Here is a 16,448-nt window from a genome sequence, read left to right as displayed (position 1 = left end):
AGATCTGGTCGTCTCTAATGATTAATATGTTTAGATTTCACATTGATTCTAAGAGTAGATTCAAAATCGTATGCGCGCGCGTATTCTAGCGCACAATTCTATACGCCCGAAGAAACCAAATATTGGGGTATGTCTTTATCTAAGAAGAAGGAATATGATGCCGGTCCTGTCATGTGAGACACCGGATTCCAATACAACCCACACGGCTGGGCCAACTCGTTTAACCATAAAATTTTTTAATATGAATACATATTTAACACTGGCTGGCTCTTTTGTCTTAAAGTGTTTCACTGTTACATGACGTCCAAAATCTCTTAAATGTTACAAACAAAAAAACTTTCACTTGACGCCATACCTTCCTACATGTTTTTCAAACAGCTGATGAACGATCTTTCATTTCATTTATGAAATGTACATCTTACCTTCTAAACCATTTCTCTACAGTAACGGGCTGTTTGTCATGATTTACAATGCGTTTAAACTGGTTTCGGTTAAACTTTCCGGAGCTATTTGCTATATTTTGCTGTCTATTCATTCTCACTGGGGATTAGTTGTTGTTGTGGGCAACGTTCACCAAATACTGAAACTATCCAGATTGATTGACATACACCGAGCTCCTCAAACTCATGGGATATTCAACTAAGTTTTCAAAAGAACTCATTCCAACTAGTTCTCATAGCAACAAATAATCCCTTGATAGTTTTTGACCATTTACGTGTGCCCATAGGTCAGTGTTCCGCAATCAGTTGCGTTCCAAGAGTTAATCGTCAAAATGCTCATGATTTAAAATTATTTAGCTTGATCCGGTCTATTTGCTTTCAGTTAATATTAAACTGATAGAAAATGTGTATAAAATATTTTTATTTTTATTTATTTAAATATAACTATGTAAAAATTAACCTGACATTCAATTAAAATTTACATTCTATTAACTAAGTTGCTGTGTAATGAGACTGACTAATTCTATTAACTGAGTTGCTGAGTTGAGTGTACACTCGCAGTATTAAATCGACTTTTATTTGGAAGTTGTAATGAAAACTTGATTACAATAAAAAAATAAGATGAAATCTTTAATAAACAAAAGTAGATAAAAAATCCTTCTCAATTTAATGTTTCTTTTATAGAAAAAAACATTACAAAATGGTCGGAATATTTCCGCTCTTTACTTACCACTGATTTGATAACCAATATAATTAATCATGTGTGTCGGATGATAAAAAGCATCCGATAAAAGGAATAGTTAAGGCACACGCCGTGAAACAGTCATTAGTGTATTCAACATTTTATACTAATATCGGGGTGTTTTCACTTTTGTTGGCTATTTACAATAGCGAGAAAGGGACATTAATGCAAAATGTGCCTTTAATTAGTCTTCCTTTATTTTTATTACCCTTTATTCAGTTGTTTGTACCTGTTTGTTAGGTGTTTGCTTATAATTTATAGAAGGAAGGAAACATGCTCAGAAAAAAGCTGTTCAAATGGCGCTCTGGTCCTATAATTGCAAAAGGAGAATGAAAGAGTCGCTATAACTAGTAGTTTTACCACTTGCACTATTAGTTGGCGGCGAGTGGTGTATTGGTAGCGGCGCCGGTCTTTACACGACAGGACCGGCCCAAAATCCTAACCGGTCGAATCCCCCGTAGCAAGGATAAATTCTTCAAGTGAAGGATAAGTTAAGGATTATATAAAGCTACGTGGTAAAATTAAATCTAGCAAACCAGAAATGACAAGCACGACCTAGTAGAAGATCGTTACGCCAAGAAGAGAGAGAGAGGTTGCAGGTTGCATTTTTTTATGTAAAAAAATGATGCAAAGAAATTTTGTATTGTTCGTTCGAGAGTCTACGAAGCGAAATGGTTGTAATTTGTTTTCAATAAAAAAAGATGTACAATAAATCCTGGTACAATAAAGCTTTTCGGTTCAAACCATTCTAGTAAAAATAGTTATTACAATTAAGAATGCGGCAATTTATCCACATTAAGTAATTCAATTAACAATGAAACAATTGAAATGGATACGTCTAATCGTTTGTGTAAAATATCAGTGGTACCTACAAAATATGTAGCATCATCGCCAATAACAACAAGTAAAAAACAACGTATTGCTGTACACACCACGCGAACCGACAGAGAATGCTCATTGCATGCAACGATTTGAGATAGGTCGTGCAAGCTCGTCGCCTAAACATGCGCTCTGCAGGCCGATTTGGATCGGGGTACAGGCGATGAGAGCATTGTGTGTATTGCTACCGCCTTATCGTTAGCCGTGATTATTCTCGGCTGGTCTGTTTGCCGAAGCAGTTCGAATTTCTACTCTACCAACCGGAGAACTAGCGGCTTCCGTTTCCGGTGCCGCCTGTTAGAGCACGTGCGTTTGCAATTCCTGACCGTTTCAAACAGTATCGTTGGCCCTCGTGGGCGATGAAGTACGTGATGTTACCGCAATGGTATTAAATCTATCTTGCTCCAATAACGGAGACCGCGTGTATGTGCAGATGTAAATCTTAACGCCTAATCGTACTTCGCGAATGCTATTCTGTGCCGATGTGTTTGCCAAATACCATGGAAATGGCATCCGTTTTTTTTAGTGAATGTTGGCAAATAAGAAAAAAAAACTAAAACATCTGAATCTAATCCACACCACGAATATAAAGATGTGATAGTGTGACGACAATAAAGTGATTTTCATTTACTTAATAACCACGATCAAACATTCAACCCGCATCAGATAATCCGATCGTTCATCATCACGAATAGGCAGAGAAGTGTATCAATATATTAATTAATTTCAATTATATGATAATGAAAGTGTCATTGGAAGTACAATGATACGGATTACTCGTTAAAAAATGCCGCCTGAAAAAAACATAATTAAGGTCGTACTCAGGAATGTGTTAATATATACATGTGTTTCCTTCCAGTGTTTGGTGTATTAGTTTTCAATCTAATTTTATAAAGGCATACGATTAAGCACCGGTTAACTAGAGCATTACAAAGCCTTTATCGTACTTTTGCTTAATTGAATTTTTGTGTAATCCAACCAACATACTGTTGAACCCATCTAGGACTTATGGTTGGACCTATATGGTTAAATAGAATTACCTCTACTAATTAAATATGTTAGAAAATTGATTGCGTCATATGAACCTTTAAGTTCCAGAGTTATTTAAAACAGTATTTGAAACTGGTCAGCTGCGACTATGGGTGCTGCGATGTGGCTGTAAATCATGAAGGATTATACTAAACCATATAAATCCAATTAGCGAGATCAAGCGGTCCTGACAGAATCTTCACTCGTTATATTATTTGCAACGTACCGTGCAATAGACGGATGAAGTTTATAGACAGGATGGATCTAAATAGACATATGGAGGAAAATTAGTTGAAGGCTTTGAGGGCTTGATTTTTACAATTTACCTAATTTTTAATGCTTAAAATTGCGCTCTGTCCAGTCCAGTGTGTAAATGGTAATCTTATGATATTTTTTATTTAATTTATAGTATGACGGCAGTGCCGTATTTTCATAATCTTATGATAATCAAGTAAAATTTTACCAAAGCTATTTGTCATAGTACTTAATTTTAAAACCTGGGATGATTTACTGGTAAACTATTGATATTCATGTTGTTTGAATGGCCATACCAATTAATTCTATCAAGTATTCGGATATTCAGTCCCAGGGGAACGGTGCGGAAAGGATTTTGTCTCGGTTCTGTCGTGTGAAAATCGCATATTGCATTAATTAATGAAGATAAGGTAAAAAAACAGAGCCCCTTGAATATTACTGCCAAGTAGAAAATATTTTGGCCACCAAGAGATAAAGTGGACATTAGTAAGAAAAATATAAGAAAAACGATATCGATCGATTAGTGAAAGTATCGGTCCATTAGTAAATGAAGAAAGAATGCAGTTTACTTCCAATAACGTATAAATAGTGCAGGAATACCAAGGACTTTGCTGGATGCTTGTATCATTGGCATCGCTTGGTGACAGCTTTTGCGATGAGATCATCTCACCAATCTAATTATAATCCGATGATGCACCACAGAATCAGAATGGCGGTACGCAGAACAAACATTGAAAGCATTTTATCGCTCCTGGCCAATGTTTATTTCTCTGGATGGTAGTTATTAAAGTATGATGGGTCAACATTTTAATTACGCTCTAGTCCAAAAGAATAGGGTTGCTTGGGAAACATTTGTGCCATGAAATGACCTTAGAAAAGAGACATCTAAGGCCAATCATGAGCGATCATTTATTATTTGAGCTCAGTATAGATTCATAAAGCATCAAAAAATAAAAATACGTGAAACTAGCGAGAACCTATTCTCATATCTACTAAACATAGACCGAAACTTTCATACAAATCGGTGCAGCTCTCTCGGTGGTATTCGGCAAAAACAACCTGAGTTGAAATATGTTATGTTGAACAATATGTTTATATGTTTATAAATATGATAAATTGAACCTTAAGTATATAAACAATCTTATTGATTGTTTCAGTGTTCACATATTTCGTTATACATTCATTCCGGTTGAACAGCAGCTAAGACTCATTCAAACAAAACATCAAAATTGAATAGTGTACAATTTTTTTCAGAAATCCATCACCTGTTTGGATGTGTTTGGCCATTTTCGTCTTTTTATCAGACGTTACTCAACGAAGAAACTCAATGATTTCCTCGTTTACGTTTCATGCCGTTCATTTGAATATTGATTGCTTCCATGAATCATCAATTCTGGACAAAATCCTTGACAAATTAATGATTCCAAAAGTGTATGTATACTGAATTGCAACAAGACTGGTTAGGTACTTTGTACCTACTTTTGTTTTCCTATCCGCCATATCGTGTGGGTAGATAGAGATCCTGTTGATAACGTCGCAGTGTTGTTATTATCTCCATTTATTTTTCCATAGAAAATGCTTTCCGATTGTTTAGGGTATGAGTCTCATCTATCATATCAATGTACGAAAAGGAAATGTGAAAGCACTATACATTACGAATTGACCACGTTCTCGTTGGTTAGCACATTACCATGGTTATTTCAAATATATTATCTCCAAATCCAGTGGCAGATCTACACTTTAGGGCTTGCAAGCGTAGTAAAGTCGTAAACGGGTTTGCGAGGCTCCAAGCAGTAAAAAACACACTGGGCCCCTGTTAAATTCTATGTTTGTAAAAAGAGTTGATATTTAATACACCGGCGAATTTGGGATAACCCGCAGAACGTTAAAACCGCCACTGTCAAATCGAATATTCACGTAAATAAAAATGTGTTCTTAGAGTCAAATAACTTTGCCATACATGTCTTATTTCAATTATAGGACATCGTATCCCTTGGGAAATTAAATTAGTTGATTGGTAAGCTGAGTAGCACATAGTAGTATATGAGTAGCACAAGCAGTATGTAAACCATCAATTTTTGGTAGATCAAAAAACAAATTGTGTGAAATGTAATAACTCTTGGAGATGCCTAGTAAATTTTAGATGCAGCCTGCTTTAAATTTCCATCATCTAAAAACTGTTCATTTGGTCATTTTGCCCCTTATAAGTGCTCTTCACAGGGGCGGCCCGTTTGCATAGCAGCGGTAGTATTAACACGAATGTACCGAACCAAAATTTCCACTCCGAAGGCAGGAAGGAATTGGCCAGATCGTTCTAATGAAAAAAAAAGTACATTTTACTATCACACATCAGCTAAAACTAGCGTGACCTAAGTTGGATGCCAGCTTTAGTTGTTAAGTTGATAGCTGCATTAAAATTGTGTGGATGTTTTTCGAGCAATATAGTTAACAGCTGCTTATTGTGTCACAACTGATAAAAAATAAATATAAGCGTTCGCTCAGATAGTGACTACGGTGAACAGCTTGCTAAAATAAACGTGCTCTTGGATTTGAGTTATGTTTTAGCTATTCCGTTGCATTTTGGATTAGTTCACTAAGAAGCTGCTTTTAATTAATTCTTAATAAATACAGTTCTGCACTAATATTTGAGATCATTCAGTCCCTTGAAATAATAGCGCTGAAACCCCCTTGAAATAATAGCACTGAAGCGTAAACCTGAAAAAGTAGACAATCAGTCACTTCACTGATTGTTATTTCTAGCTGGTCTAGCTGGTTTGTTATTTCTAGCTTTCTTTGATCTTACTTGTAGCACGAATAACCGGTATTTTCGTGTGATAGTCCAGTCGATCTCCCAGTCACTCTATATTTTATGGACACTTAAGTAAAAATTTACATAGTAGTATACCACAATTTATTAAGAACAACATACAAAAACAGTTAAAGCATTCCAGTTCACAAAATAATCCACGTCAAATTGAAGAATTTTTAAAATCAATCGAATGCTAACCGTTAAATATTTGTAATACGAAAATCGTTCAGGCAATGTTTATTTTAAGCGTACTTAAATTTTAAGGAGGTAGGAAATTTTATAAGCAACCGATTGTGATTCCTGAAAATGTCATAAAAATGTGTATGTGGAGTTTTATTTTTTCGAAGTGCTTTGAATGATTTTCATCCAGAAACTTGCAATTTCATAACATACGTGACACTACAGTCACTCTACGAACGCTGAACAATGTGCTAAATCGGATTTTTCTTATCATCATCTAAGGCACTCATATAGCTAGTATAATGTAATACAGTCTAGCGAGCGCGATGATATCCTACGGTTCCTTCGACCAACAAAACCAGGTATTACATGGATCTGGACAATGGGACATCATTTCAAACCGAACCGTCCATCGACTTCTAACACAGAGAAAAATATTGACCAGCTCCCAAGCAGCGATAAAAGATGTCGATGGAACTATTAATTTAACATTTAGTCATGAAGAGCACATAACTATCGGATTAAATGTGAGTTTCAACTTGACAGTGGGTGAAACTGAAATCGGTAATGCTTAGGCAGTGAACGGTAGCGCAAATGGTACTATACCATTTGAAATAAGGGATACATTATGGATCGTCATTCCGATAAGTATCATCTACTCAACCATCTTTGTAATCGGGATGCTTGGAAACATCATCACATGCATTGTTATATCACGTAATAAGTCTATGCACACCGCCACCAATTACTACCTATTTAGTTTAGCAATTTCGGATTTACTGCTATTGATTACAGGTTAGTAGATACTCAAAACACTATTTGAACATAATTTTTGTTATAATGACTCATTCTTTTGACTCAAGTAATAATAAAAATAAAACAATTGAAATAATTCAATTAATTTTGTTTGTTGTAAATTTTAAAAAGTTCTATTAGATTGTATACCTTCGCAAATATAAAATACGTAAATATGTATGATAGAAGAGTACAATGGTTCAGATTTATTTTCCAAAATCAAATTCGAAAACCAGCTGCGACTGTTATCTTCAATTTTTGACTACCACTGTGATTAACTATTATCCCCTCGCGCAGGATATGCACTCCTTTTACCTTGTTCGTGCTATAATTTATTATAGCACACACTACTACAATTGCGCCCTTTTCTCTTGTTTTTCTATTTCTCTATCCTTTCCCTACGATTATCGTTCTCTCCTACTAGCGTTCCTGATCTTCGATCCTAGTCTCTCCATTGATATCTAAAAATTATTACAAATATTTCGCAAAATATTACTTGAAAGGAGGAAGTTCAAATATAGGATATTAGCTTTATTCAGAATACTTTGCAATAAGAAATTTGTATTGTTTGAAGAGAATGAATTTTTACTTCTCTAAACACAGGCGTACCCCAGGATATCTATCATACTTGGTACAGGTTCCCATACCCCTTCGGTAACTCTGTTTGTAAAATAGTAAGCTTTGCTTCTGAATCTTCCGTCAACGCGACAGTGCTTACAATAACGGCATTCACTGTAGAAAGGTAGGATAACGCTGAAATATTGCAATACAAAAATAGTATGGTACGGTAACATTGCTCCATATTACAACAGGTACGTCGCTATCTGCAAACCCTTCCTGTCACACACAATGTCCAAACTATCGCGAGCAGTCCGGTTTGTGATAACTATTTGGGTGATTGCTTTTAGCTTTGCCATTCCACAGGTACTTTGGTGTTCCCATTTTAAAAATTATCTTTAGATTTGCAAAACCAAGCAAATTTAAACATCTTTATTTGTCTCGCTTCACAGGCTTTGTCGATGCAAATTGATACACAATTTCGTATGTGTACTGTACGCCACGAACAAACGAAGCATCTTTTCTTCATCTCAACTGTGCTCGTTTTTGTCTGTCCGATGAGTGTGATAACAATTCTTTACATTCTAATCTGGTTACAGCTGCGACGGTCGAAGGTAATTCGATGCGGGACTTATCGAAGCTCGAGCGTTCGACTCAAGGTATGTTTAAACATTGTTCACAATAACTTGATAGCAAACAAAGTCCTTACCAGGCTCAATTACTTTCGTCATGATTTATGATTGCACAGTGATGATGTACTGTCCAAAAGACATGTTGTTTACATTTTATCACCTTTATTGTACACAGCGCAGCATTTTCAAGCGCAGTGCACAACGAACACTCGTAACATTGCACTGTGATCAAAATGTCTCACCACTGCATCACTATACCGACACTCTGCCAATGCCACCATCGCCTTACCTGCACTACGCAAAAAGTTATCCAGCTAACCCAGTGCGACAGCATCGAAGATCGGAGGAAGCAGCAAAAGAGTCAGTTATGTCGCTTGCCAGACCATCTCATCATAATCCACACCAGCAACATAGGAACAGGCAAAGTTTGGTTCCGTCTCAATATTGTTCCATAGGCAGTTCTTCCGTTGGGTTTCGAGATGGCAGCAGCTCGATAAGTGTCACCGGCAGTCACCAAAAACTAGAACAACAACTCTCGGGAGCATCTGAGGACGGTCGAATAAATTATTCCACCCGGGCACACTATAACAGCACCCGACATGTGGTGAAAATGCTTGGTAAGCTACAATGAATTCTATTACTTGAAAATATTTATTTGGGTTAAAGGGTTTAAATTAATGATTCAAACGTTATAATGGTTAGGATTAGGAGCAAGGATTTTATTTTTTTATGGACTCTGTTAGTGTATGGTTGAAATTTCAACCGGTGTCAACGCAATGCGTATGAAAATAGTTCAAAGGATATCCATGTTTATGTAACCCCATAAACATTTCTATTCAAATCACTACTAATAGGAAACATTGGTGAACATGAACATAAACCATTTAGTGGGTCGAGCTTAGTTCGTCTCTACTTACCTCTTTTACTTCTTAGATTAGATTTATTTCTTTTTCCTTTTGTACCTAGTTTAATAAACGAAAATTTTGTGTCACGGCTATTAATTTTCTCTGTTTTCAACACCGGTCAATTTCTTCTTCCAATGAAAAATAAATCTTTAAAACAAATAAAATGAAATCAAAACAAAATGTCTTGATTCTTACGACCCTGCATTTAGAATCAGACTAAATTTAAATACAACGTAGCAGTCCCAGCAAACATGAACACATTAATATACATTGCTAGAGGAAAGGCAAAATAATCAATAGATTTTTTTTTTGTTCAAGAAAAACAGCCAGGCTGTATTTCCGGTCAATAGAATATAAAGCGTCCAGAAAAAGAAAGATAATTTTGTAACGCGTGTTTGAAAAAAGCGATAAATTGATAAAAAGTTTCATGAGATTCAAATGAAAATTTTTTGTCATCTGGTAGTCGGTTCACCAGTCAGTAGTAAATATCTTCTAGTTGATTATTTACTGCGAAAACTCTATATGCTTACGGCCGCTAAGGAGAAAGAACTTCGAACTAAGGTTTGTTCCTACCACCTAATCCATCAGGGAATAAATAACATCCATCTACCTGCTGACGCGAAAACATCTATAATACTCTGGAACTGCTAGTACCCGACCGTAGCAGCTAAAAAAAGACGGAAGTTAATTCGGCCATTTATTTCTATGTGACGGACAAGAAAGTCCGTTGCAATTGTCCAAAAGGTCAAGATATATTTGACTAATATGCATACCTGCATGGAGAAGCGTTAGTCTCAGTCAACTTCGTCGGTAAACCATATCTCAATAAAGAGACAATGGTTGAAAATTCTGATCAAAGAAAGGATACTTGTATAAAGAATGGCTAAACTTGTTCAATTTAACAAATGCATACAGTATTTTGATATAAAATTAACATGTTATTAAGATAACCTATTTATTACCACGAATGCAGCGAATTGGCACCAGCTACATCTGATTCGAATGATGCATTCTATTAATTATTCATAATATATTGGCTTTATCTGTAATTCACCTGAAGATAGTATAAAAATGAATGAAGTTATATCAACATTGCCACATTAATTAGCTCCATATGAAAATGAATGATGAAGCCTTTGCGTAAGCAAAGAGTTTTCATTATTAAATTAATATCTACATGACTTGTTGCTTCCATAAACAATAACTATCGCTATTTCATTGATATTAGACCACATGACAATGTAATATCTATAACATAAATAAATAAATCATGGTTCGAAAATATCGATTATGGTAGCAACGGTGGTCAAAACAACCTCGCACTAATGATATCTTCGCCTTTTCGTTAGTGGCCGTCGTCATAGCCTTTTTCCTATGCTGGGCCCCTTTTCATGCGCAGCGACTTATGGCAGTTTATGCAAATGACCACAACGAAAATATTGCTATACGAACAGCATTTGATATTCTTACTTGTGTGTCGGGTATTCTGTACTACATCTCAACCTGCATCAACCCGGTTCTGTATAACATCATGAGCCACAAATTCCGAGAAGCATTCAAAGTAAGTAAAATGTTATACACTTGTAGCTCCTTTTGTCTGGATTACTTCAGTTATAATCTGCAGACCAGATGGGGCCATTAAGAACGATTCGATAAATAACTCTGAACGCTATTTTCGGACAAAATGTTTGTTTAAACGAGAAATGAATGGAAAAAACAAAACAAAATCTCACGACTTTTTTCATTTCTATCATTACTTACAAAGTAGAAATCAATAAAGCAAGAACAAGATAAGGAAGAGCAAGAAACAATAAAGAAATCTTACATTTGAAGGTTTTTCCGTTCAAATAAACCTGTCAAATTAATTCTTTTTTATGCACACAATACTGTTTCAATTCTAATATTCTCTAATTGCAAAACAATCAGCTGAATTAACTTTACCTCAATTCTGCAAACTGTTTTTGCATCAAAGAAACTAAACTCACCTTTGTTTTCCTGATATACATATAGATCTTTACTCTTCTAAAAAACTTATTTGGATGGTAGTTTGTAGGATACGTAGCTCAATTTGTTATACACTTATCGCTTCTGCCATTCACTGAATAAGTCCCTTTTTCTAGGAATGCATCGTGGCACTCAAATTCAAATAACTGCAACGTCGTTAATAATGAACCTAACAGTGTGGTTCTCCAATGCTTCATTTCATCCACCCAAATAACTCAAGCAGTCCCCGAAATTGAAGGGTATTCGTCAATACTACATATACTACAGATTCAGGAGAGCCCAAAATAGACAGCAGCCCGGTACGTTTTGCGGCTATGCACAGTAGTAGGCTTCGATGCATGATCGGTGTTACCGTTATCAAGCCACTGAAGTAGTTCTTGCACTGCGACAAGCACCCATGCACATACCTGGCCAGACCGCAACGTAACGGGTAGATATTTCCGGACTATGTGGGGATGTTACGCTAACAAGATAAGTCGTACTCGTACAGCAGACGATTTATGCTCCACCTGGCAGAAAGCAGTTCAACCACAGGCTAACGGTCGGTTACGGTGGACATAATCGGCATCATCAACCGGTATTCAGTTCCGGCCCTGAAAAGTCGTCAGACGGTTGTGTCCTACGTGGCTATGTGGGCCTACATTCGCCCTGTGTATTGGTGAGACCTTCATCCAGAGCTGCATTGCATCTTCATGCTTCATTGGAAATGTGCCGTAGAATCGTTTGGCATGCATCCGCAAAATTCGGTGCTAAAAACAGTGCTAAAAGGACTTTCAAACAGCCCAAAGCTCACCTGGTCATCAAATATTAGAAGCTTTCGAGCGAAACTGATCAAGAAATAGTCTGAGCTTTCAAGGCTATTTTAAATTTCGATAAACAAAAAGCTCATTTAAAGCTTCACGTAACTGAAAAGCTTTGGATGCAAATAATTTTCTGTATGAGCTATGAATCATTGAGGGGAAACTAAATAGGTCGGAAAGACCTGGAGTTCTGTGAGAATCCAGAATATAGGTTATAAATGATGAAGAAATGAAATAGAGTGAAGAGTCGCGTTTGAAGTAATAAACGTGACGGCCGGAAAATAAACGGAACTCTAATCAAATTTAAATGTGTAGCATACAATGGTGAAATATTAAATCATGCAGTTAAAGAACAGTAATGAATTGAAGACAAAAATCATTGTTGTGGAATAGAAAAGATCAAGACCCTACAAATTAATAAGCATTCACTTGATGTATTAATATATTGTAATATGAATGAAATTGAAGAATATTATTCAGCATATAAAGGGTGTCCCCGAAAGTATAAGCACGATTTCTAAATGACGTATCGAGTAAACGGATGGCGTAAAACATCTGGTTCTTGATATGCTTGATTGTTTACATTCGGAGCTACTAGCTAGTGCATTAAAACTATTTTTTTTCAATAGCGTCTGTTTTTCAATAGCGAGGCATTTCCGTGGAAAAGCGCAAAAGCATTCTGTCTAGCTTTGAGAATGCGCCGAAACAAGGACGAAATTCTAGTCCTGTCGATCAGCAGTTGGACCGGGAAATAGCAAAAGCGTTCAAGCTAAGAAAGGAAAGCTGTACGACAAGCTGCTGTGTCGCCAATCCTCATGCATCGTGATGGACGATGTGTCGTACGTAAATTTTGACTACAAAACTTTTCCGGGTCACCGTCAACACCGTGCCAGGACGTCGAAGAAGCCGACAAATCCCGAAAAATTTGGAAAAAGGCGATGTTGTTGCAAACCATTTGCGAATGCGGTATGATGTCCGAACCGTTTGTGACAACGGAGACGATGACGACCGATCCCGACATCCGGGAGTACTGGTCCAGTATTGTTTGGCCATGTTTGGTCTCTCTCCACTATGCCAAAGACACGATCGCATGGTATGAAGAACATGAGGTACGGTACGTGCCGAAGGAAATGAATCCCCCGAACTGCCCTGAAGCCAGACCGATTGAGATATTTTGGACGCTAACCGCTAACCGCTAACCTGATGGGAGGCGTCCAATCAAAAGTGCGATCATTAGCATACGATTGTATTTTTTTATTTTTTTTAAATAGTACAGAACACTCCACAAATTCTAGTTATCAAATAAACATAAAGTTTCTGGAACAGGATTTTTTTGTCTAACTTTTAAATCGTGCTTATACTTTCGGGGGCACCCTTTAATATACGGCATATGTCGTCAGTTATCTATTTGACCCCACTAAGGAGCAATAAATCATGAATGAGAATATTTAGAACACTACGGTATGTTCAATCATTACGTAGTTCAGATTTTTATTGGTTACATACAGCACGAAAATTAATTATGAAGACGTCTCAAAAACAGCAGGACCATATGGCCGATTTAATAAATCACTCATGTTTTTAACAAGCTAAAATAAAATGTAACCCATTTTTAGCAACCCCAATTCTCCGGCGCTATAACTTATCCTATTTCGGTGATACCCAAAATTTAATATTAAACAATTAACGCCGTTACGGATAAGCAAACATCATCATTGCATCATGTGTTTATTTTCTAACATTAAAATCGGAAATATTGCTTTAAGAAGAAATTTCAATTAAACACAACAAAAAGAACCTTATTTTAAGAAAAAGAAATGAACTGGATTAATTTATCAAAACATCACCCTTAACAACTAGTTAGCATTAGCTAAACTTTGGCCATAAGCTGAAATTAAGAATCTCACAGTAATGATTATGGACGCAATTTTCTCTAAAATATAGCTCTTAAACGTACTTAGCAGTTGTGTAAAACTATCATGCCTAAACACAATGTAAATAAGTATCATTTCAACAAGAGTGTCAAAATTTCCTTTGTTAATTCACGTTAGCTGAAGAATTATATTTAAAATAATAATAATAATAGTAGTTGCAGCGCAAAAATAGGAAGAATTTGAGAAATGTTGTACATCGTGTATTGTTGTATTGTGTTTGAGTGATTTATGACAGTTTACATCAAGCTAAATATAGACTGACCAGACGGAGGTGATGAAAAAACCTCCAAATAACATCTCGGACGGACTCGGAGGTTATCCTTGTATAATCTACTACTAGTAGATTATCCTAGTTCTACCCTTTTCAGACGTACCCCCCAGTTCGAGTACCCTTTTCAACGAGATTTTTGCATAACGTATACTACTAAATACTACGAAAATACCTGTTTTATCGAACAAAATAAAACAGTTCCCGTTCCTGGAACTTGCTTTCTCTGGTGACGAAGTCAAAACATTAAAGATACTGATGTGGAATGCACAAAAGCTGCTCAGATCTTTGTCATATCAAAGAAAAATTTTAATGCATTTGATATGTTGACCACTAAGGGTCAGGATTAATAAAAGAAAACATTACTATTGAAGAGTTTCTAAAGGAACATATCGAAGAAACTCGAATTCCCCGTAAACATTGTTGAGTAACTGACGTCAAGGAAAAAGTTTCATTAACAAAAGATAGATAATGTAATGTGCGATGATAATGAGTTTGTCCTATAGCAAATTAAGCGCTAGATTGCTTTACACTCGTTGTAAGTGGGATAATTGTATTAGATACATATCACACAGCATATGCTACCTACATATTTAAAGTAAGATAATGATGTTTTTGAAAATCATCCACAAACATGAAAATTAAATGCTGCAAAAATAAGAAATTCTAATATTTTAAATGATAGAATACTTGCATCGAGGTCGATGGAAATTCTGGGGACATCTAACTAACAAACACACCTGATAAATTATTTGTCGAATAACATCGGGATTTGAAATATAACCTTTAATATTGATATCAAAAGTCCACATAGAGAGTACTATTAGCTTTCATTGTGTAATGTACATTAAACAAAACGTAGAAATATAACATAACTACGCTTCCATCAAATAAATAACATGTATCTAAAATTCAGTTTAGCGTCCCAAAAAACTGGACCATGGAATTAAGTGGAATTTTAAACCGTGTGAAACCGTAAACGTGTGGTTATTGATACGCACATTAGCAAACTTACCATTAGACCGCTTAGTGTGATAAACTGCAAATGCTAAATGATAATTTATTTACTGTCAAAGTGTTTGTGAAAAATGCGTTAATTTTATATGAAAAGTTATTTTGCCTATAACACAGCAAATAATACATAAAGTCTATATAAAATAGTAGTATATTATAGAAGTAGTCTTAAAAAATGAATGCAAAATTCAAGTAGACCATTCAAGTGAAATATTATATCATGTTGATGTCTGCAAAATAAATATTGTTTTCTTTAAATGTCGTACTCTTAATTGGATTCGTTGTGGGGCATTAATTACTGACCTATTAGTGGAAAACACTAGCTCTTTGTAATACTGTAGAATTTCGACATTTTTTTCAACCGGAGCTAATAACAGTTAGCATTCGTATGAAACATTAATTATTCATTTTCAACACTGCTGTAGGTAACTAGTTTGATAAAGGTTCTAGCAACGCGATACCGTCGCGTTTTTGGGGTATTCCCCTGTACTCGCTTTATCGGTACAGCCCCAGCAAAACATCATTGTAATTGCCGTCTCAGTATACGTAGTCAAACGACTTTTCGTCGAATAAATCAATAATAGCTCCATCGCATATTGGAATATTGGAGACAATGTTCTAAACGAAATGATTGTTTACATTCACTATCAATATCAATTTTTGTAATACTAATTATTTTTATTCTCTTATTTTAGCGTTATGCACATCATTAGTAGTAATGCTAAAGCGACTACATCAAGCACTACATACAATGTTCATTTTAACTAAACAATATACCAGGGTTTTCTTTAAAATAATGTACCTCATTTTTAGTCCTCTCTAAGCTCTCAGATAAGAAGGACCTTTCCGTAAGCCTCGATACCATCGAACAACGTTACGTAAGCAAATGTTACTTTCAAAAGCATTAGTTACTTTACTGGGCAAGACTACGTCAGATACCTACTACCCGGATTGACTACCCGAGAGAGTTTTATAGTCAAAATTTACGTACGACTCATCGTACATCACGATGCACGGATTGGCGACACAGCAGCTTGTCGTACAACTTTAAAGCCCGATATTTAACGCATGCGGTCTGTTTTGTACTCCGTTTCGGTTTCTTTTGTTTCTTTATACATTTTTAAATTCAATCTTGCCTTGGAACGTTGGATGTTACTTTTTGATGTACCCAGATTTTGAGCCAGATCGCGAATGGAACTCTCCT

The 16,448-nt window shown here is 35.8% G+C and overlaps 1 protein-coding gene across 1 annotated transcript; it reads left to right on the top strand.

Annotated features, from left to right (window-relative positions):
* Positions 1 to 6,660: 6,660 nt before the first annotated feature.
* LOC128306607 (neuromedin-U receptor 1-like) lies at positions 6,661 to 11,374 on the top strand. Its single transcript, XM_053044163.1, is given in 7 exon segments — positions 6,661 to 7,129; positions 7,733 to 7,871; positions 7,942 to 8,053; positions 8,140 to 8,346; positions 8,495 to 8,936; positions 10,574 to 10,785; positions 11,345 to 11,374. Coding segments are annotated over 7 exon segments (1,611 nt in total).
* Positions 11,375 to 16,448: the final 5,074 nt, after the last annotated feature.

The sequence above is a fragment of the Anopheles moucheti genome, chromosome X, assembly GCF_943734755.1.
Source record: "Anopheles moucheti chromosome X, idAnoMoucSN_F20_07, whole genome shotgun sequence".
Classification (NCBI taxonomy): Eukaryota; Metazoa; Arthropoda; class Insecta; order Diptera; family Culicidae; genus Anopheles; species Anopheles moucheti.
This window is presented reverse-complemented; position numbering and strand designations above follow the sequence as displayed.